At 39.0% G+C, this 21,111-nt stretch overlaps 1 protein-coding gene across 1 annotated transcript; it reads right to left on the bottom strand.

Moving 5' to 3' along the window:
- Nucleotides 1-3,144: 3,144 nt before the first annotated feature.
- EREG (epiregulin) lies at nt 3,145-19,558 on the bottom strand. The gene is made up of 5 exons (XM_012659849.1): nt 19,500-19,558; nt 7,791-7,877; nt 6,088-6,211; nt 5,282-5,431; nt 3,145-4,141 (listed from the first exon to the last, which is right to left on the bottom strand). Exons 1-5 carry the CDS (start codon nt 19,546-19,548, stop codon nt 4,060-4,062), a joined length of 492 nt encoding a protein of 163 aa, XP_012515303.1. The 5' UTR covers nt 19,549-19,558; the 3' UTR covers nt 3,145-4,059.
- Between the last annotated feature and the right edge of the window lie 1,553 nt (nt 19,559-21,111).

The raw sequence follows: 21,111 nt of genomic DNA, 5'->3' as shown, positions 1-21,111 counted from the left end.
AGTGGGGGTCAGAAGACCTCATTTCTTGTGACAGCTCCCTTGTTGTCACCAGTGGGACCCAAGACAAATTACTTTACCTTCCCATAAAGTGGTCATAGCCATCGCTCCCTGCCCTACCTGCAGGTTAATGAAGGACCAAAGGAACTCAGAAGTGGATAAAGTGCCTTGTACTCTGTTGGGCAGCGTACCAAGGCAGCCGTCCATTGCTATGACGGAGGTTCAAAACGGCCACTGTTTTCTGCTCTGAAGGCCCAGGGAAGCCAAGCCTCTTAGCAAATGCCCAGGGAATCACGAGACCCAATTCTGGCTGGTGTATCGTTTTACAAGTTACTTCTCAATAGATATCTATTCTTTTTAGAAATACTCTTTTTAAATACTCTAAAATCTTGTTTTAAAAATACTGACACCTAGAATTCTATAATTAATGTGGCTCTTTCTATTTCAAGAAATTCTTCACTATGGTAGGTCACAAAACATGATACATTTATAGAATGCTTTTCCAAATTAACACCATTGTGTCTTTATATCTACATACATTATAGCCCTGTCACTGCTTTTAAGCCCTTTAATGTATTTGGGGGGAAAATCATAAATAAAAAAAGAAAGAGAGAGAGACTGTATTACCAGATGTAGATTTTTAATATATGGTGCTCAATGCATTTTTATTTTTCAAATTTTTTTTTCCAAATCCCACCAAAAAATAAATAAAAATTAACAACATCTTGTAAATTATCTATATTCACCTTCAATATCTTAAGGTACACAATTATCAAAGCTGATATTGAACACAAACAAATTGATACAATTCAGTACTCTGATAAAATTCATAGTCAAATAAGTTATGTTAAACTGCATGCAATGCTTTATGTTCCACAGCATCTTTACTATAAACTGTATACCAAATGGCTCTTCAAACATGAAAGTGCAATTACAGAGTGCAAAAAAAACAAAAAGGAAAATACGTTATCTTACATTTAACATCATCAAATTTGAATAACAGATATGTTTTAGATACAATTATTCTTTAGTTAAAAGTTTTAAAATGTACTTTAGAAACACTGTTTATACAAGTTTTTACTCCCCTTCTCTTGTATGAATAAGAATAGAAAAAAGTCAGAAAATATTGGGCGGCAAATTAAACACATTTTTCTTTCAAAAGTCTGCAGAATGGGTATTGGCGCAAAAATTACAAAATGGGTCAGATGCAGGTTATTTTAAACTGCATTATTATATTCAACAGAAATTAGACACCAGAATCATGTATTTGCTGTATAGAAATTGATTTATCACCTGATGGCAGCTGAATTTAGTTAACTCTCTGGGAGACCATAAATTATGTGCTTATGCATTTAGGGTTGCTTTGGTTCTCACACATTGAATGTGCATAGTCCCTTCTAGAAATATATATATATGTAAAAAATAAGAAATCTGTGAAATAAGGAAAATAGACTAAATATGAGCCAAAATCTTTTCATTGTCTATAGAATACATGAGCTGACAGCAATCATTTTCTATGTTTAATCAGGATTATCCTCACTAAAACACCTATTTTTGACTTATTTTCACCCACAAAAAAGAAATCTGGTTATCCTTTATTATGGAACATGCATTTATAAATAAAGATTCAACTTTTTCAGGAGTTAGTTTTTAAAGTATTCTTAAAAGAAATACCCCAAACTATTTGCATTTATCTATTTAAGCCATATGAATTGAGATGCTCAAGATAAACCAAAATACCAAAGTGGAGATGCTACAATAAACCTTCTGCAAATGAAATAAATGGATTGAAGCTGAGTTCTTGGTGAGTCAATAAATTTTCTTTGAAACAGCCAAGATAACTGAAAATAGGCAAACTTCCTTTATATCGACTAGATGTCAATAAATACAGTCATCCCTTGTATCCTCAGGGGACTGATTCCAGGACCACCTTTCTGGGGATACTAAAATCAGGCATGGATACTCAAGTCTCTCATATAGAATGGCTTTGTATTTGCATATAAGCCATGTACATCCTCCCGTATGCTTTAAATCATCTCTAGATTATTTATAATACCTAATGTAAATGCAATGTAAACAGTTATACTATATTTTTATTTGTATTATTTTTTATTGCTTTTTTTTTTCAAATATTTTCCACCCATGGCTGGCTGAATCCACCAATGTGGGTCTCGTGGATACGGAGGGTTGACTGTACGTATAGGATCTAAAATATGTCCTCACACAGCACATGTGACTTTGGCTCTATTAAATGGGAAACAGAAATATCCTTTTAGAACTCACTGATTTTTATTTTATTTTCCTTTATCTCGTTCTAAAGTTTTATAGATTGGTTAATAGAGCAACAAAGGAGTGTAATTCTAGGATCAGTTGAGCTCGTGCACACATATGTGTTTGTATATGAATATGTGTATATATATTTTGTTTGTTTGTTTTGTCTGCTTGTTTTCCTCACAGTAAGGGCCGGGTTCAGGACTTCAGATGGGAGTCATGTGATCACACCAGCGTATATAACTCATGGATACACATGGAGGCAAGTCCTGGCACTGGGTATTCCAGAGGTCAGACATGGCTTATTATCTCTTTATTGCCCTAGCACATGCTAGGAAGGAAGGCGAGGAAGAGCAGATCCTCCCTGATCTGGTATGTGATCCAGAGAGACGCTCCCCAAAGGTTTACCATTCAATGAAGCAGCCTCCCATGAAATCCAAACCTGGTGACAGCAATGGCTCCTTAGGCAATTGCCTAAAATACTCTTGTTAATCCACTGAGATCCATGGGCTCAGAGTACAGAAGAAACATTAGTCTCTTCCAAAAATAAACAAATAACAGAAAGAAAGGCCCCAGTTTCATTTCAGCCTCCATAGGAAGGTGTGGTTAAGTCTCTAAATTTTAAAAGCTTTCAAATGAGTTTTTTATTGGAAAAATATACTTTGATTTATTTTTCCTATTTTTCCCACTTCCTGTGTCAAGATGTAATTTTAAATATACAAATTTAAATTCTAGAAGAAGCTACTTACTGAGCTATTTTTAAGTGAAAGCTCTCTTGAATAGAAAATGAAATAACTTTATTTCCATCTTTATACAATATATAGAGCTATTGTCTTATTAAATTTTAAAATAATAACTAGTCGAGTCCATCACATTTTGGACTGTGATTTTATCTTAGAATTCTTCAACAAAGCCTCTAGGAAACAAGCACAAATTTTAGCTTCAAGTGTGGATTTTTTCCTAATTGTTGGAATACCAACAATGACCTCACTTAAATGTTGCACTATACAAAAAAAGAACATTGTGAAACTATGAAATACCCACTGTTTACATAAAAGATGGCATAAAATCAAGTTTTTCAATTCATTTCATGTAAGGAGGATCTGTTAGGGTGGCGGGTGTTCATAGGACTTGTGTGTTCACACAGGGAACTGTCTGCTGCCCCTCCAGGCTGATAAACCGAGTTATAGCTGAGAGGGTTGAAGAGACCCATAGCCTCCCTGGGCTTAGTTTATTTCAAATGTGTAGTGTTTAGCACCTATATTTGGACCTATATTTGTTTCTCCCGAATTCCAACTGCATTACTGTTTTAATACATGACACAGTGGTGCCAACTAATATATCAAACCATGATATGGTCAAACCAATTATCGTTGATGTGAAGAGTAGAAAAAAACATAAATCGATTTGAATATCTGTATGCAGGCTTACAGAAATCTGTCATTTGCTGACACTTCTTAAGCTATGACCTGGGCATTGTTCACTCCTACGCACTGTGCAGCAGGAATATAAGCTCTGAAAGCTTTCGATAAAGCATTTAGTGCAGGAAATTATTTCTTACAAAAATATCAATTTTCTTTTGATATTAAATATTTTCTGCACATTATATATTAGCAAATAGTCTGTCACAAATAAAACAAAAATAAAAAACATTTTTCAAGTATATTAAAATTAAAAATACACTGTTGTTGACCTGACACGTGACCCAACATAAATATTATTAATAAAATAGGAATATTAACATTAAGCAGGCAGGCTGTGCATCCTTGCCCGTAAGACTGACAGTGCCATTCAGACTTGTGACAACGCTGGATCGCCTGAGGTCACCCTCTCATATTCGTTCTTTGGCTCTTTACTTTTTCGATTTCTGTACCTGGAAATATTCAGAAATGAAACTGTTAGCATTGCAGTTAAGGCTAATAACAAAAAACCCAAATATATGGACGACAAAGGTACATTAGCATACCATTTCCAAAATGACAAAGGGGAACAGATTTAGGTTGGACAAGATAAAAAAAAAAAAAAAAAGTGTGGGAGTAAGGGGTGGTGTTCTATAGTCAAAAATTTTGGAAGAAAATAGTGAAATAGTTAAAAGACTTCGCAAAGGCATTAACATGATTATAAATATAAAATTCCAGGAAGGCATGTGACCACATTTAAGCCTGGATTTTATTTTTTGTTCTCTTTCTCTCTCTCTCTCTCTCTCTCCCTCCTCTCTTCCCTTTTCTTTTTCATCCTTTTCCTCTTTCTTTCTCCTTTGCTACTGAGGAACTGGCATTTCAAATGTCACAGAACATTACTATGATACATTTCTACGCATCGCACTGATATACTATCACCAATAAAAATTAAAATAATGAATATTTATTAGGCACTAATTAGGTGACCTACAATGCTCTAACTGTTGTAAGCACATAATTTATTCTATCCTCACGTTTGCCATTATTACCATCATTCCCACTCTTTATTTTTCCCTCAGTCTTTAGCTTCTGACAATACTGTACATGAGGATGGGTATGATTGTTTTGGAGGACTGGTAACAGTAAATGCTTATAATTGGCAACTCATTTCTATGAGTCTGTCTTAAATTTTAAGATCCTAAGCCTTTGAGGTTATTAATTTACAAGGCTGGTGTTTCGTGAAATTCGAAATTTCACCTAATAAATTAAATATAGGTTGCTAAGTAAAACATCATGTTTTATGGTTTACTTTTACATGTAGTTATCATCTTCAATACTCAAAATAGCCCTGCAATTAATTTCTGTCTGTATTTTCTAGAGGACAGATTGAATACTCCCCGTGTGACTTGCATAAAGTCACACAGGTAATAAGTAACAGAGCTAATGACAGAGTTAAAGCCAGACGTTCTGCAGCTAAAACATCTCTATGAAAATCATCACTGTGGATTCCATCTTATCCCTCTAATACTTTGTCCATGTTTTCACCGAGTTTATAGATCTGTATTATATGAAAGTGATTTGTAAAAGCAGAGTGCAATAAAACACTGGCTTACCATCTGCAGAAATAGTACGTGGAACCGGCGACTATGATGAGAAACAAGAAGATAAGAATCACAGTCAAAGCCACATACTCTTTGCTCAAGGGCTGGTGGACGGTTAAAAAGAAGTGTTCACACCGGAGACCAGTGTAACCCACTTCACACCTAAAGGGAAGTACAAGAGGAAGATCAATTATTTAAAAAAGAAATCATGGTTATGAATCAGTTTCATAGGAACTAACTTCACATTGCAAAGCAAGAAATCAACAAAATTTGCTAGAAGCTGTAAAGATGAATTCAAAGACTGAGCCAGTAGAGTTGGGCCAGTATTGGCAAAAGGGGCCCACGTAGCTCTTGGGCTATATCGTGCTATTACAATGACAACCTGGCTCAGCTGCCGGGGTAGCTGATCATCTACAATGGTGTTTTGTAAGTTTGTGGGTTTAAGATGCCTTTTGTCTAAATCAGTGTAATCAATTCATAAAACAACGGCTGTGGAAGTCCAATGGAAAGATGGAAAGCAGAGATGCTGTCACAGTAGGTGTGAGAGGGAGGGATCTGAAGCCCTCCCCTCTCTGTACCCCTGAAATAGCTGTATGATTCGAAAGCCCCTCTTTGTTCCCTAATTTTAAAAAACTCAGATAATAAAGTTTCTAATAATATATATATATATATATATATACTGCATCCTAACAGATCATGGAAACATAGGGTAACTTCAAAATACAGAACAGAGAAAGAGAGAGAGAATGAGAGAGAGACAGAGAGAGAGAGGGAAATATACCTTTAAAAACGGTTTTCATTTATTTCTGGCATATTACCTGCAGTAATTTTCACTCATGTCCACCAGATAGATGCACTGTCCGTGCAGACAGTAGCCGTTCATGTCAGAGCTGCACTTTGTTATGGACACTTGAGCCACACGTGGGTTGTCTTCTGTCTGAACTGTGAGGGAAGCGGAAAGCTGAATGTATTCTGTTGCCTTCTTGGAAGCTTTAATCACCCTTTCACAACAGTAAGCACTGAGCTACTTCAACCGAACAGGGCAGATGCCAACCAGTCAAGGAGAATTTTCAGAAATAGGAAGCCATTATCATGCTCCCTAGACCGATAAACAAACACCTGAACCCAAGGAAAATGTCCAACAGACTAAATGAAACAAACCAATACTTGAGGATTCAGGTCTCAAACGACAAACTTTAAGTACAGAAAAGGCAAGTTTAATACATACACACATCATTATCTGTCACAGTAGGTATCATTCACTTCTCCAAACAAAATTTGTCTGATTTTTTCAAGTCTCAAAACAATTCTGAAATTCATTACTCTCCCCCGAGATTGCAAGCTGAAACCAATATTAATTTGAAAGCGCTTAATTTCTATAACAGGTTTTTATGCCAGCAAGTCTTATTTTGGTGTGCGTTCATAAATTGTTGAGGTTACCATCAAAGAAACCAGCCAAGGTCCCCCACCATGTCTGACAACGAGACTTGAACACGACCTAGACAAACCCCGCGTTAGAAATGCTTCTGTGAGGGCCAATAAGCCAATAAAACAATGAAAAAGAAATCTCAATAGAAATAGTGTTGCAGCCTACATGTGAAATTCACTGTAGAATGTCTTAGTTACTACAACGTGAAGGATGCTTATAAAATTATTTTTTCAAAGTATCTTGATGGTGATACTCTTGCCCAAATAACCAAAGAAGGAAATAAGGGTGGTAGGGGAGGCTGACCAAACCTCCAGGGAGCCCGGTGGTGAGGGACAAGAGAGAAATAAAGTTGTTGTGGAAAATGTCCTGGTTTCTCAAGATGACCCTTGACTCAATAGCTCAGACTGAATACGAAGCAGGTGCCCCTTAGACCACATCCAGGATCTGCAGACCTTAAAGGAGAAACTGTGCTTTACTTTTCTTTGTATCTCTCTGCCTTAGCCCGGTGTTTGGCGCGTATTAAGTACTCCCCAAATGTGTTTCAGAATGAACACTGGGACTGGAAAGTAAGGACATCATTTGTTCCTCTTACAAATATATATATGTGTGTGTATACGTGTGTGTGTGTGTGTGTGTGTGTGTGTGTGTGTGCATATATATAGAGAGAGAGAGAGACAGAGAGATGGACAGAGACAGAGACAGAGAGAGAAAGAGAGAGAGGGAGAGAGAGAGAGAGAAATTCTCCTGTGTACAGAGGTTTCCTGTTTTCTCTGGAATCCAGTCTGTCGGTGTGGTTTCTGATGATGCTTTTGCAGTAAATCTCCAGGGAATGGTCAAAGGGAATCTGATTTTCTTTGTTCTCTATCTCTTCAAGCTTAAATATTTATGTATAATTAGATGTCTGGTCCCTCTCCCACCATTTATACCTTTATATATTTTTTTCAGAACCCTAGTTCATAAGGTAGTTAAAAATTCATACAGCAGCTATTTCTTTCCCTCTTTTTCATTGTCACATATTTATAGTTTCTGAGTTTGCATTTCTGTTTAAAAACGGGGACTCCCTTGATGCACCATGGACCGTGTTGGGCTTACCTAAAGCTGTGCAGTTATCGTTGGCTTCTCCTGGGATGCATGATGGAATCACGGTTGTACTGACAACTGCTTGTAGGAGATGGAAAGCTGTTTATGGAAGAAAATCAAATATGTAACTAGTGTTTCAAGGAAAGAAAGCTTGATAAAATTTCCACATAATGACAGTATTTATAAAGTTGTTTTAAATGTTTCAAGGATTTGATCCATCAAAACCGTGAAAGAAAACAATTCATGGAAACAGGCATATAACTGAAAATAAATGAAACCCAGCTCTTCTGTCCAAGGGTAAAAGCCTTGGCATTATATTCATAGTTACAGAATTATATTCATAGTTATAGAATTGATCTGCTCTGAACATTTCACAATAACATTTTCAAAGACCTGTTGTTAAGTTTAATTTCCTAATAAGCCTTCAGTTGGAGAATTTCCAGTGTTTTGCTCCAGAGTGATGCTCCAAGGTAGACCCATCACAGAAGAAGGCTTCAAATAAAAAATCAAGTTCTACTTACGATAACAACCAAATGAGAAATTCAACCTCAGAAACATTGATAATTGATGTAAGTGCCTAAGTTACTCCTTGCACTGTATTGCTTGTGAAAATAGATTTTAATGTTTTTTTTTAGAGATTGGCGGGGGGGTCTCACTATGTTGCCCAGACTGGCCTCAAATTTCTAAGCTCAAGTGATCCTCCTCCCACCTCGGCCTCCTGAGTAGCTGGTACCACAGGCACAGACTGCAATTAATAAAATGTAATCTGAGTGAAATCAGAATATATCTTATCTAATGTGAGAAGAGACGGGCATGGCAGATGAACCACACCGAGCCCTAGAATCCAGTTTCTGTCAGCACAGGCAGAGTCTGAACCAGCTGTTTCATCATGTGTCTCTGGTGAAAAGATAAATTTTGGAAGCAAGCATCGGAATGGCTCAAGTAGTTTCTGAATTGTACAGAAAGCAGGATAAAAAGCCCTTCGATTGCATACATGTGTACTTAAAAGCATTTAGCCTCTTCTGTTGAAGCTTCAAGTGTTTGCATTTGAACACTCTTTCTAGTCTATGTGAGTAACTTATATCATAAATAGCGACAGTGGTGGTGACAGTAGTCGCTAGCAGCCGCGAACGTTTCTTGGACAGGCACCGTGTGCCAGGTGTGGTCCTCTTTGCCTTATCTATATTATGTATTTAATCTTCCCAGTGACTATTTGAGGAAGATACTATTATTATCCCCCTAAGACACATGAAAAAACTGAGACATGAAGAGTTTAAATAACTTTTCCCAAGGATACATGTTGTTAAATGGGCTACGTTATAGAATTGGGAGATAAGCAATAATATTCGAGTATGAAGACATCACACAGAACAAACTAGGGTGACTGTAATTGAAGCTGAGTATTTAACCCCACAGGGAGGTAACAAAGTATGGTAGAAAGGCAATCTTGTGAGGAAAAACTTGAGCTATGTGATTTTGGAAAAATTAATTAACTTCTCTGGGTCTTAATTTTCCCTGTCTTTCAGAGTTTGGGGGAGAGTGAAAGGAAATAATATTTTTCTGAAATGCCTGACCAGAGACTCTTTGAAATGCTCCTTGACTCTCAACTTCTATTGCTAGCTAGCCTGTTCTAGCAGTGTATGTGGGTAGTGCCCCCTACTGGTTTATAACAAGGATGTAAGTCTCCGTAAATAGGTATTGTAAAAGATGATCTAATCTGTGTAATACAGGAATTTTATTTTATTTTTTCTCAATCAGAGAGGGCTTGTATCTGCTAAGCATATTGCATATTCTTTAGGTCCTAAAAACTAAATTATACATCAACATCAGCATCATGGTTTATATTTTCATACTTCCTACATGACACTTAGAACAATCCTGTGAAGTAGTTATTAGTCTCAAATAAATAACCTCAGTGCATTTAAATTAAATATCTTGTCCAAGATCACTTATCTAGTGAACACAGAAGATAAGAGTTAAAAATCTATCTTTTGACATCGTCTTATATCCTCCCAACACCAAATGGCTATTACTACCACATGAGCACCTTAGTGTTGATCAGTTAGTACCAATCTGATGGTGTCATACTCTTTCAATGATTTGAAAATACTGTTTTCTGTAAAGGTTTAGAACTACCCCCTCCCCACTCCACGTTTTTCCTAAAATATAAACGTTGCTTCAGTTGTTATTATAGACCAAAAAAAATATTTTTCTTAAATGACAAAAAAAAATGGCTAAAGTCTAGATTTCATTGTCAGTTGAACAGAGATGAAATCCATTTTCCACATAGCTTCTTATGGAGGATTAGCTAGATTCTCATCCAAGTCAATGTTGTTTTCCATTTCAGTAATAATTTTGCCATACACTTTCGCTGCTGAAGAATTAAACAGTTTTCACTCAATACAAACTGGAATTCTCGTTGCATTCTTGACACTGCTATGTCTCCATGCTTCCTCAACTGAGGAAAACTTTGGAGACCACATTACTAATTCACCTACAGGAAACTGCTAGCCAGGAAAAAAATGCACATTGGAAGCTAGTTTCTCTATCCTTTGCAGAAACCCAAGCCTAGCCTTTTCTGTTTAGAGTTGCTTACAACTGCAACCTGTAACTATAATAGAATCCAACTAATTGTTTTGGGGTGTTGCTTTTCCGTCTTTTTTTATAAAGGTTTTTAGTAGTTGTTAGTTTTTCCACTGCTGGAAACTTTGTTCCAGTTATTCAGGCCACAGGTGAAATATTTGTCTTTGTTAATTAAAGAATGTTCAGCCCAGGGTGTGCCTCCACGAAAACTGGGCTTTCCTTACCTGTGACGCTTCCTTGGACACAGTCCATAGTTCAAGATAGTTTCTGTGAGACTTGCTGCATTAATCCTACAGCAAGCTATTTTGCAGATGGAATTGTAAATAATTTTAAATGGTCCCTTCAAATTAAAGAATATCCCTGCAGTTCCATCGTGGATGGGCGTAGCCAAAACCCAGCAAAATTGGTTCTAAATCATGTTTCCATCTGTACGGCTCTATTGCTTTAAAGCAGTGGTTCTCGAGTGTCTCTCCAATAAGCCTCTGCCCCAGACTCTTGCAAACTGGATAGAGGAGTGAGTGGGGGTGGACAGAAGTTTGAAAAATCCACCCACAGAGGATTACTATGTCCACCATCCATTCACCCTTACGCTACTCATTATTGTAAAGTCATACAGGGAAGAAATAAATGCTAAAGTCACGTCCATATATTCCTTTAATCTTTCAGTATTTTTAATGCTCTTAGCATTATTTGAACATAATCTTTTTATGATTCAGTTGCATATATTATATTTGATCCTTGACAATGGATCCCTGCTAAGAAAATAATTCACTATGATACTAAGTATTTTGGATAGTGTCTGTGTCAAAACACGTATCTGGTGGCAAGCTCGACATTGCTAACTGGGACACAGAAGAATTGAGTGCAAGGGGACATGGTACAGCTGCTCTATACACTCAAAACTGGCAGTTGGGATGTCTATTTCAATATAGCTATAAAAATCAAAATGCATTCAGAGGCCATTATTTCTGTCAAATTTCCAAATGGGTTTTAGGAATGTGTAGCTCACCTTTTCATCTCTCTACCTTCATTTTTTCAAAGGTTGTGTTTCAGTGAAATCTCAAGTGTGCCAGCAGGAAGTGATGCCAGTGACTCACAGGATACAAATCGCCTCTTCCCTGTGAGTCAGGGCCGAGCCTCACGCTTACACAACGCTGGGGACTGCGCGTGGGAGAGTTCGAGTGCCATCCCCGGAATGGGGATAGCGCTAGATGTCGTGGGCCCTGGTGGTTACCCAACAGTCAGACAGAATGCCAGATAAAGAAAATGTTCTTTGTATTGCATAGAGTTTCTTTTGACCTTGCGTCCTAATGGCCACACTGAGGGGCCTGTCTAGAAGGAGGCAGAGGGGGCTGGGATTCCATGACTGGTTGACCAAGCCAAGTCAGCAAAATCAATTGCAAATCTCAGGATAACATTATTCCTCTGGAAAACAGTCAAGCAAATAAAAATGATTCAAAGTAAAATGAGATGGGTTATAGAATGAAAAGAGTGCACCTTATTTTCCCAATTTTAAGCTTTTAGAATATTTAGACCAGAACAGCAAACTCACAATGAATCATAGCATTTGCCCAGCCCAAACAGATAGCAAAATCCGCTTTGTTCACGCTTTTGCTGTGGTCACACGCCAACCTCCTCACAGACTGTTAGTTTTCTACCTTCTTCCACGGCAGTCTGTAATTTTAGGATTTGTCTGTTATGTAGTAGGCTTGTTAGGTCTTGTGTACTTTCAAGGAGCGAACATGCCTTCATTGTTTTTGGATGTCTTTTTACTTTAAATTAAATTCCACTATTAGATATGGTCTTGCTTCACCTTGGTTAAAATAATTGCAAACTCTTTATCACATCAAATACTAAAAAGACCTGCTGTCAGCACTTTCTAGTAACAACCTACTTTTCAGAGAATATATATATGTATACACATATATCTATAAGTGTATAGAAAACTAACCTTGCCTTCTACCAGGAATCATTCTATTCCTGCAATTTTTTTAATGTTAACCTTATAACTAAGCTTCATTAAAAACTAACTATAGCTATTTGAGATAAAACCTTATGAAACCAGAAGTTCATATAATAATAGGTTAAAAATAAGTATTTCTTTTAATTTTGAATTTTAAAAGGCAGACATAGGATCTTCCTTGTCAAGTGGCAAAAAATGATTTACTATGCCATGTTTTCTAACTCATAGGCATTAAATCATATCCCCAATTTTGGTAATAATTTCATACTTCAAAGTGTTCATGTATTTTAGTACTCATATATTTTACTCATATATTATCATACAATACTATACTCAAAGCTATTCAAATCAAGAATTATTGAGTTGAAATATAAGGGAATTGTCTATTTTATCCAAAAAATGAATTTAAAGATGTGTATGTTGTTCACAATGGAAGTATTTCCAGAATGCTGGAGAGTGTATACCAACTCTTGTTGTGGAGGGTACAATTTAAATTAATCTGGGTGTTTTGGAATTGTGTGACTAAGAGCTCCAAAGACAGAGCATACCTCCCTTAAAAGCCAAAGATTCATCTCGAGTATTATTTCAAATTTTCTGTTGGAAATATTTTTTTCTCAAGATAACCTTATGTAACAGGAGCTTTTTATAACTCCTTCTACCTTCACTCCCTTCCGTCTGGCTTCTCACTCTACCCTTACAGATCCAATTCAGAAATTTAAATTACTATTACATTATTGTTCCAAAAGAAAATCTCCTAAAGGAACAACAGTTTGGATTATGTGTCTTTGCTATTCGCCTTCTTTTCATACGGTCATATCGTGGCCTGAAACTTGGAATAGTTAATGGCATTTTTAGAGGCATATTGAAGGATAATGGCATTTTTAGAAGTATATATTGCTTGCTCTGTAGATGTCCACTGCCAAACATGAATTTGCAAAAGGATAAAGTGGTAATCAGTCAGCACACAAAAAGAGAAGAAACTGAGTACATAAAAGGTAATTTAAAAAATCTTGACACTAATAACTTTTCATTCATAGAACCCACATAATACAGCTCACACACTAGAAGCAACTAAGGAATGTTACTTTACGACAATATAGTTTATGAAAATATAGTTGGCGTTACCATTGGTGACCTTGACTTCAGTGACAGGCACATTTGCATCCATAGTATGATACTGGGGTGGGAAGGGTTTAGTTACAACCTGATAAACAGAAAAGAAGGAGGATAGCAGCTTATACTACCCTTGCTTTTAGTAACTACATGTGTCAAATGATATTTAGTCAATGAATATCTATTTGGAGTTGTTTATATGCAAGATATTGAATAAGATGCTGAAAGGAAAACTCATGCAAAAGACTTTGTTCCTGCCCTAAATAGGCTCAATGGGGCTAGACACCTGAGGGTAGTGAGGACAGGACAGAATTAACAGACGATGCCAAGTTTCTGGCCAGAAAACACCAAGGAAGACGGTGCATTAAAAGAGTAGAAAACACAGGCAGGACAGCAGGTTCGTGGTGGCATTCTGGCCTGAAGGCATGAAGGGAGGACAAAAGGAGTGAACAGATTTTAGTTTTAAAGTTCATGTGTTAGTGTTATCTATTTATATTTCCAAGGCAGTTGGCAATACAGATCTTCAGTTAAAGAATAACAATGGAGTCGAAGAAGTCTATTTGAATGTCATATATGGAGATACTACCATAAAAGGCATGGGGGCCATTCAAATGTTCCAAGAAAAATAGTGTGGAATGGAAAATAACAGAACTTTGGGAAATAGGTGGTAGGGAGTGGACAGAAGTGGCTAAAAAAAGAGAAAAAGAAATTGGAGAAAAAAGAAAGTTCAGTGTTGTGAAAGCCAAGAGAGTAGAGTTGTGAAAGGAGGCATGGGGTGGTCAGCAATGCAGCGATTGAAGACCGTGTTCATGACGCCATCATCGATAACATTCATCATTATTTGATGCAGATGATGCTAAAATCAGCAATAAAAATTGCTCAGCTGATTTTTTAAACACTAGAATTGGTTTTACATTTGTATCTGGCTCATCATTAATATTAATTTCATTTGTCTTGATAACTCAAGCTCTGATTATTCATACTGTGAACTATGGATGGCACTGTGTTAGAGCAATAACAAATACATTAAGTCAGTGGCTCTCAACCAGGGTCAATTTTGCCAACCAGGGATATTTGGCAATGTCTGGAGACTGTTTGGGTTGTCACAACTGGGGGTGCTACTGACATCTAGTGGGTAGAGACCAGGGTTGCTACTTGTTCTATCCCCCTGCAACTGAGTTTCCTTATCTCTGAAAACAGAGACCAGGGAGAGAGTGGGGCAGAGGGTGAGACAGAGTTTGGATTACATTTCTCTAAATTTCCTTTCATTTCTAAAACAATATTCCTCTTTCTCCCACTGGATAACTGTTATTCAATCATATCACTATTAGTAATAACTCTCTCTCTCTCTGAAACACACACACACACACCGCAGCTATACCTGGATTTCGGTAGACATACCATCAGTGAAAACAAAAAGTAGCAAGAGACAGAAATGTGAAAAAGAGGGAAAAAAATTATTAGACTTTATCAAAAACAAGAGAACTGAATTTTCAAAAACTATTGCTTAACCTCAAAATATTTTGCTTCTCAAGCACATTTTTAAAGAACAGCTGGTTGAGTAAAAACATAGTGGTGAGAACTTTGAATAAAGTATCAATCCAATCTTCTATCCGACAAACGTTTATTGAGTGCTTAATATAAGCCTAACACAACACAAATGCTAAGAGATGGGCGCAGCCTCAGTGAAGAGGGACAGGGTTACATACACACTTAGAGTGTGGTGTCACAAGGGCCACTCGAGGGATGGGAGAGATGGGGGGGCAGGGGCAGGGCCTGTCAGAGAAGACTTGCTTAAGGAAGTACTCTTTTTTTTTCAGTCTTAAAGAATGAGAAAACTTTTAGCAAAAGTAAAGAGTGATTTGTGAGCATCGCAGGCATGTTGAAGCATGGAGCCTTGCATGCTGTTTCACTCCTCTCTAAGCCTGTTCCTCATTTGTAAAATAGGAACAATAATACCTTTTCTGTCTAAAAAGGCATTATTGTAAGAATCAAATCTTTTTGTAAGAAACCATTTTGATGATGATGATGATGATGATGATGATGATAACAGCTCTAACTTCAAAAGTGCTTTTTATTATTTTCTCTTATCACGATGTCCGTGAAATCCATATACAATAACCTGACATGATAGATGTTATGATCTCTATTTTACACATGAGAAAATTGAGGCTTAGAGAGTAATACATCTTTCTGAAAGTTTAAGTAAAAAACTGGGGCATGAAATCTGTGGTCCATACACTATGCCTCTTAATTCAAAACTATAAAGTTGGACATATATAAATATGTGTGGGTGTATCTATCACTTTCATGCCTCAAATTTGAAATTGAGAATTTTTGACGTAAGACATTAGGGGTTAACATTTTTTCTGGACAATTATCAAATCACCCTGAGTAATATTAATATAAATAGTATCCTTGTAAATTAAATCATTACTTTAACCTAGAATGCCACTGAACCTTTATCTGCCCTATAACTAGACACCCAGAATTGCGTAAACTGCATGGCCAGAGGACACTGAGTCTGTCCCATTACTTCATTCTTTCAAAGGTTCCAGACTTGTCATACCAAGGCGACGGTTGCCAGGCTACTCCTTCCTGAGGATCCCCCTATTACAGTGTTGGGGCGCCTTCCTATTGCCTACCAGTGGAATGTTCCCAGAAGCAGTTGCAGCCATATTAATTAGACACTTTGCATAGGCCTATATTCAAAGTGCAGACTGACAGAAGAGGAAACCACACCTTAATTTACAGTCTCTTTGAAGAGGATTTCTTACTTGACATTTGCATTTCTTGGGTGACCATTAACCAGTAAATGGAAGACTATTGTGCAGGAATAGAAAACATTCAAATTCAATTTTTCCAAATTGATTTATGTGAGTATTGTACTTTTTCTTTTAACAAAGGAAACATGTTTATTTTCTCACTGTTAATAGGAATGGGCTGTGGATTCCAACTTGGTCCCTTATGGATGCAATATTCAAGCCACAGTAATATAAAAAGATGTGATTATCCTTTTCCTTGATTGTTTCAGTTAAATTAATATACATCTCAGCAAATATAGAAATCAAGACCCCAGTCAAATGACTTCCATGTATAATTTATAATAAAAGTCATAATGTAGGAACTGTGTCGATTGAAAATTATAAATGCTAAGTAAAAATTTAACATATTTTAGCATAGCCTAAGAGAACAGTCAAATGTTTTATGTGCCTGATTTTGCATAAAGAGACAGAAAGCCCAGTTCTATACATACGCCACCCCTAAAACAGGTTCTAAGCCCTGGGACAGCCCCAGACTACTCTGCAACTTCTCTATTAGAAGCTATTATTTTTATTATGTTCCTGCTAACCCCAAGAGCCACTAGCTCCTTACTCATTGTTACAGAGCGGCCTTGCCATTTACTATCTCTACGTCCTTGTGTGGTATTTGCCTTCACTGAGCCTTAGTTTCTTTGTTTGTCAAAACTAAGCTAATCACATCCACCTCATAGTTATTTGATGATGTGTGTAAAGCACCCAACACACGACATAGTTGGTACACTGGCATTTGGTGACTGTTAGTTCCCCTCCAACCTCCTGGATTCAGGTCCCAGTGCTGAACCAGACACCCCATTTACCCAAGCTGCTCATGTGGCAAGATGATGCAGAAGACAGCTGGTACCTGGGTCAAAATCCAGGCAGAAGAGACCTGTTATGTTTTCTGCCAAGATGTGTCATCTCACATTGTGCCAAGACTCAGGTAGCTCAGAAACTCTCAGGGTCAACAGAGACCATGAAAGGCAAGCCAATTGTCTCATTGGGATCCATGCTTCTCACATTTCCAAGAAAGAATATTTATTCTGCTTACTTCTCCCTGTGCAATGAAGTAGGGCTAAATTATCTTGGAGATGTCATTCAGGAACATGCTCGAATCCCATTTGGGCATGAATAAAAATATTTGATGTTAGATAGAGAGCTCCTAAACATAACTGCAGAACTCAAGACAAAAATTTCTTCTCCTCTCTCTGGAACAATCACAAGATTAAAAAGGATAATTTTGATCTAAAATTATAGATTATTTAGAAAAATGTTATCCAGTTTGGGGCATCTCAACTCTTTTACTTAATGTTCAGTAGGCTAAATGTAGTAGTGAACCCAGGTATGAATTCTCTCAGTTAGCACTCTTCTTCTGTGTGTACTTGGGTCATTTTACAGTTTACCAATCTACAAAACAAGAACATCAATATCAAACACTTATAAATTTAAGAGTACTGCATGTGTTAAGTGTGGAGGGTGGAACCTTTTTCCCCAGTCATAAATAAATTCCACAAAAAGCAATAATAAAATATATGCTGAAATTTAAAATAAATGTCTCTTTCTTTTGAAGGACAGAGTTTGGGAAAAGCATTTTAGGTAATCTTTTGCTTGGGGGAAAAAACACAATTTCAGAAATAACATATACAGGACCTGTATACCTGAAGAGAGTACAGAGATACGATGTAGAACTTCAAACAGGAACTTTCCTAGTGGCAGAGAAATATCCAAACAAACTGGGAAAACAGAAACTGACCTAACTCATTTGGAAATGGGCTTGGCAGCTGATGAAATAGGTGAACTATAATTAAGTAATGCAATAAAGGAGGTAAGCACTTTCATGACAACAAAAACACACACAACACACACACTAGTGGGTAGTAACCAGGTTATTCATAGGCCTTGCTGTCTCAAATTAGAATATTCAATGAGATGCCCAGAACAGACGCTTGCATTGTTCCCATGCAACCTTACAGGTGGGGGAAAAGAAGTACTGAGCCATTCTGACCTCTAGGTTAATTTCTAACTCCAGGAAGAACTGCCATCTTTCTAATCTTATTCTTCGCACAAAGACCTCAAAACAAAGACAGCAAAGCCACCTTATTTACTGAGAATCTTCTAGCAAGTGATTCTTAGCTCAGTTTTGGTAGAGAAATCACAGATCCAATTTTCTCTTATGTTCCAGGGCTTGGATTTGTAAGTTTCAACTTATGCATAATATGTGTTTCATTAGCTCTCCCAACCCCTGAGATAAAGCGTGTTGAAATAAGAATTTAACTGTCACATCCTGCACAGGTAGAGTTAGTGTGTTGGGGAAATTTGTTTCATCGCAACTCCGGGAAGAAGGTGAGACTGGTGGTAACCTTTATTTCCTTATAAAAATAATCATATACAACTTCAAACTCTTCTTGAAGTTTAAGAAACTAGGAAGAAGTGGTTTTTTTTTTTTTAATTTTTTTAACCAGAAAGTCTATAAAATGATTTTTTCCCCCTGCCCACAAGAACTAAATCATCTCAAATAGGAAGGCTGGCGTTAAAGCACCCTCCCGCGATCACAGGCGGGTGAAATTAGCAGCAAGTGCAAAGCGCTTGCGCCGGAGGCTGGTCCGGCGGCGCCGGTTGCTGGGGAAAGCAGAAGTGGCAGGTGTGCAGGCCAAGGGCGCTGGGGAGCTCCAGAGCTGCCCACAGCCCTTCTGCTCCAGGTACCCTCCAACAGCGTTTTCATTCTGTCCCTGGGTAGCTCCAGCCATGCTGGCCCCTGCGCACACAGCTCCCGGGGGGTGGAGTGGGTAGGGGGAGGCGGGAAGCTTAACCAGGCTAGATTTTGGAAAACTGGGTGCAAGACAAAGGAGGAAAAGCATTTCCTTTTAAAACATCTCTTAGGCGCGGATCTGGTCTCTACACCCTCCAAACAGAAAGCAAAAATTTTAAACGTCAAGAGTGTGTTCCAGTACTTTGAATTTCTAGTATTGGCAACTTTTCGAAAGAAAAAGCAAACGCTTCTCGACAACTTTTTATCTTGCCTAGTAAGGAGGTATATTAATTCATGCATAACCTATAGGACATAATTAATTTATCAATGAGAGGCATTTTCACACCGATCCCCCACCCAACCCCCACAGTAGGGAAAGACAGACTCACATAATAAGAGACATCGTTTAAACCCGGTACACTTTGAACCGCGAGGACAGCTCTGGACTTGTCAAATGACAAATGCGCGGGGGCCACATTTGTGTCCTCTTTGGGGGCGGCGGGGCGGGGGCTTACCCAGGCAGAGCAGCAGCGCGGGGGCGCGGCCCGCACCGCGCGGCTCCATCCTGGCGGCGGCGGCGCGCATGGGGCAGCGCGGGCGCTCGGGCTGCGGCGGCGGCGGTGGCGGCGGCGGAGGGACACGGGACGCGGCGGGACGCGGCGGGAACGCGCGCAGCGGCCGGAGACAACGCGCCGTCCGCTCGGCTGTGGCTGGAGCGCGGCGGAGAGACCGGAGCAGCCACGCGCCGGCCTTTCTCCTCTGGCCCCGGGTCTGTCAGGCAAGTGAGCTGAACCGCCTGGCGCGGCGACCTTTATAGAGCTGGGGAGAGGCCGCGGGCCCAAGGACTGACTTAGCGGGGTGAGGTACAAAGTCTCCAGCATTTCATCACCGGCCAGGGGAGTGGCCGGAGGACTGTCCGGGTGTCATCCTCCCTCCCGGAGCACCTGAGAGTAGTGGTTGAGGAATGAAAAACTGTCCTTCTGGTTGACCGGGACTACTCCCCAAACTTTTCCGTCTCCCTCGCAGACTCACGCAGGGGGAGGTGGGGAGCGTGGACCAGACGGGTTGGTTTGCTTTGTGGGGTCACCTGCCGGGCAGTGGGTGGTTTAGTTGCTCCCGGGGACAGAGGAGCATCGGTCAGCCCATCTGCTGCCCCGGGCTGGCGTTCCCCGCACGTGCTTCCGGGAGCCGCGCCATCAAAGCCGCCGCGTGCGGACGGAGCGCGGGGTCTGGCGGTGGCTCCCGCGTCCCGCCTGTGTTCGAACGCGCCACCGCGCGGAAACGCCTTTGACGCCTGCGCCTTCCTCCCCAGCCCCTCCGCGTGCAATGTGGTTCTGGCATTTGTCACCTCGAAGTCCAGGAATTAGGAAGACAAGCCCTGAGTTATTTTTCTTCTGTGCTATTTGTCATCTGTCAGTCTGCTGCTTTTGATATAACGTCCCCAAACAGTGCCTTAGTCCTGTCGGACTCCTGTACAAAGTCTTTCGATGACGCGCCATGGCATTCTGGACGAGGCCTGCCACAAATACGAGCCCAATTAGTCATTTGAACCTCAGCTCGCACTGGCTCTCCAGACGGCTGCCTCACCCCGTCCGCGCTGGGAAAACTCGCCTTTGCGTGTTCCCACTTTCCAGCCTTGGCTGGTGCGGTCACACCTGGGGTTTATGGTGCCTTTTACTGGAACTAGTCAAATCCTACTTATTTTTATGGTTCCCTTCCAGGGCCTGGATTTCTGAAGTCTAGAGAGACCTCTTGTCACCTCTTAAAACTTTTATGGTTATCTTCTCCCTATACTCTAGAAATTTACATCTGGTACTTCATATCTGGTGAAACTATTCTGTATTATTTAAGTTTTCTTGTTTGTAAGTCATATGTTCAGCTCTATATGTGCATGTATGTAAATTGTCATCCTTTTGTTGCATCCCCCTGTAGGGCCTAAGAACGGTGAGTGATTTAGCAGTACCCATTAGAATAGAAATAGTACGGATTCGAATAGCAAATGAATCTAATTAACTCTTAACTTTTCTATTTCTGCTTTGTATTGTTTATTATTGTTGCTGTTGTTGTTATTGTTATTATTCCCTTTTCTTGGCTTCTTTCTTCCTTGCCCCAAGGCTCCTTAATGTC

This window comes from Propithecus coquereli, unplaced genomic scaffold (assembly GCF_000956105.1).
Source record: "Propithecus coquereli isolate 6110/MARCELLA unplaced genomic scaffold, Pcoq_1.0 Scaffold64, whole genome shotgun sequence".
NCBI classification, from domain to species: Eukaryota; Metazoa; Chordata; class Mammalia; order Primates; family Indriidae; genus Propithecus; species Propithecus coquereli.
Note: the sequence above shows the minus strand (reverse complement) of the source record. Positions and strands in the feature narration are given on the sequence as shown.

What these genes read in the sequence shown, in the direction of transcription:
- EREG (XM_012659849.1), bottom strand. Translation starts at nt 19,548, where the DNA reads ATGGAGCCGCGCGGTGCGGGCCGCGCCCCCGCGCTGCTGCTCTGCCTG. An exon ending in CGCGCTGCTGCTCTGCCTGG is followed by an intron (nt 7,878 to 19,499) that starts GTAAGCCCCCGC and finishes TTCCATAAACAG; the next exon opens with CTTTCCATCTCCTACAAGCA. An exon ending in ATGAGTGAAAATTACTGCAG is followed by an intron (nt 5,432 to 6,087) that starts GTAATATGCCAG and finishes ACTTCCCTTTAG; the next exon opens with GTGTGAAGTGGGTTACACTG.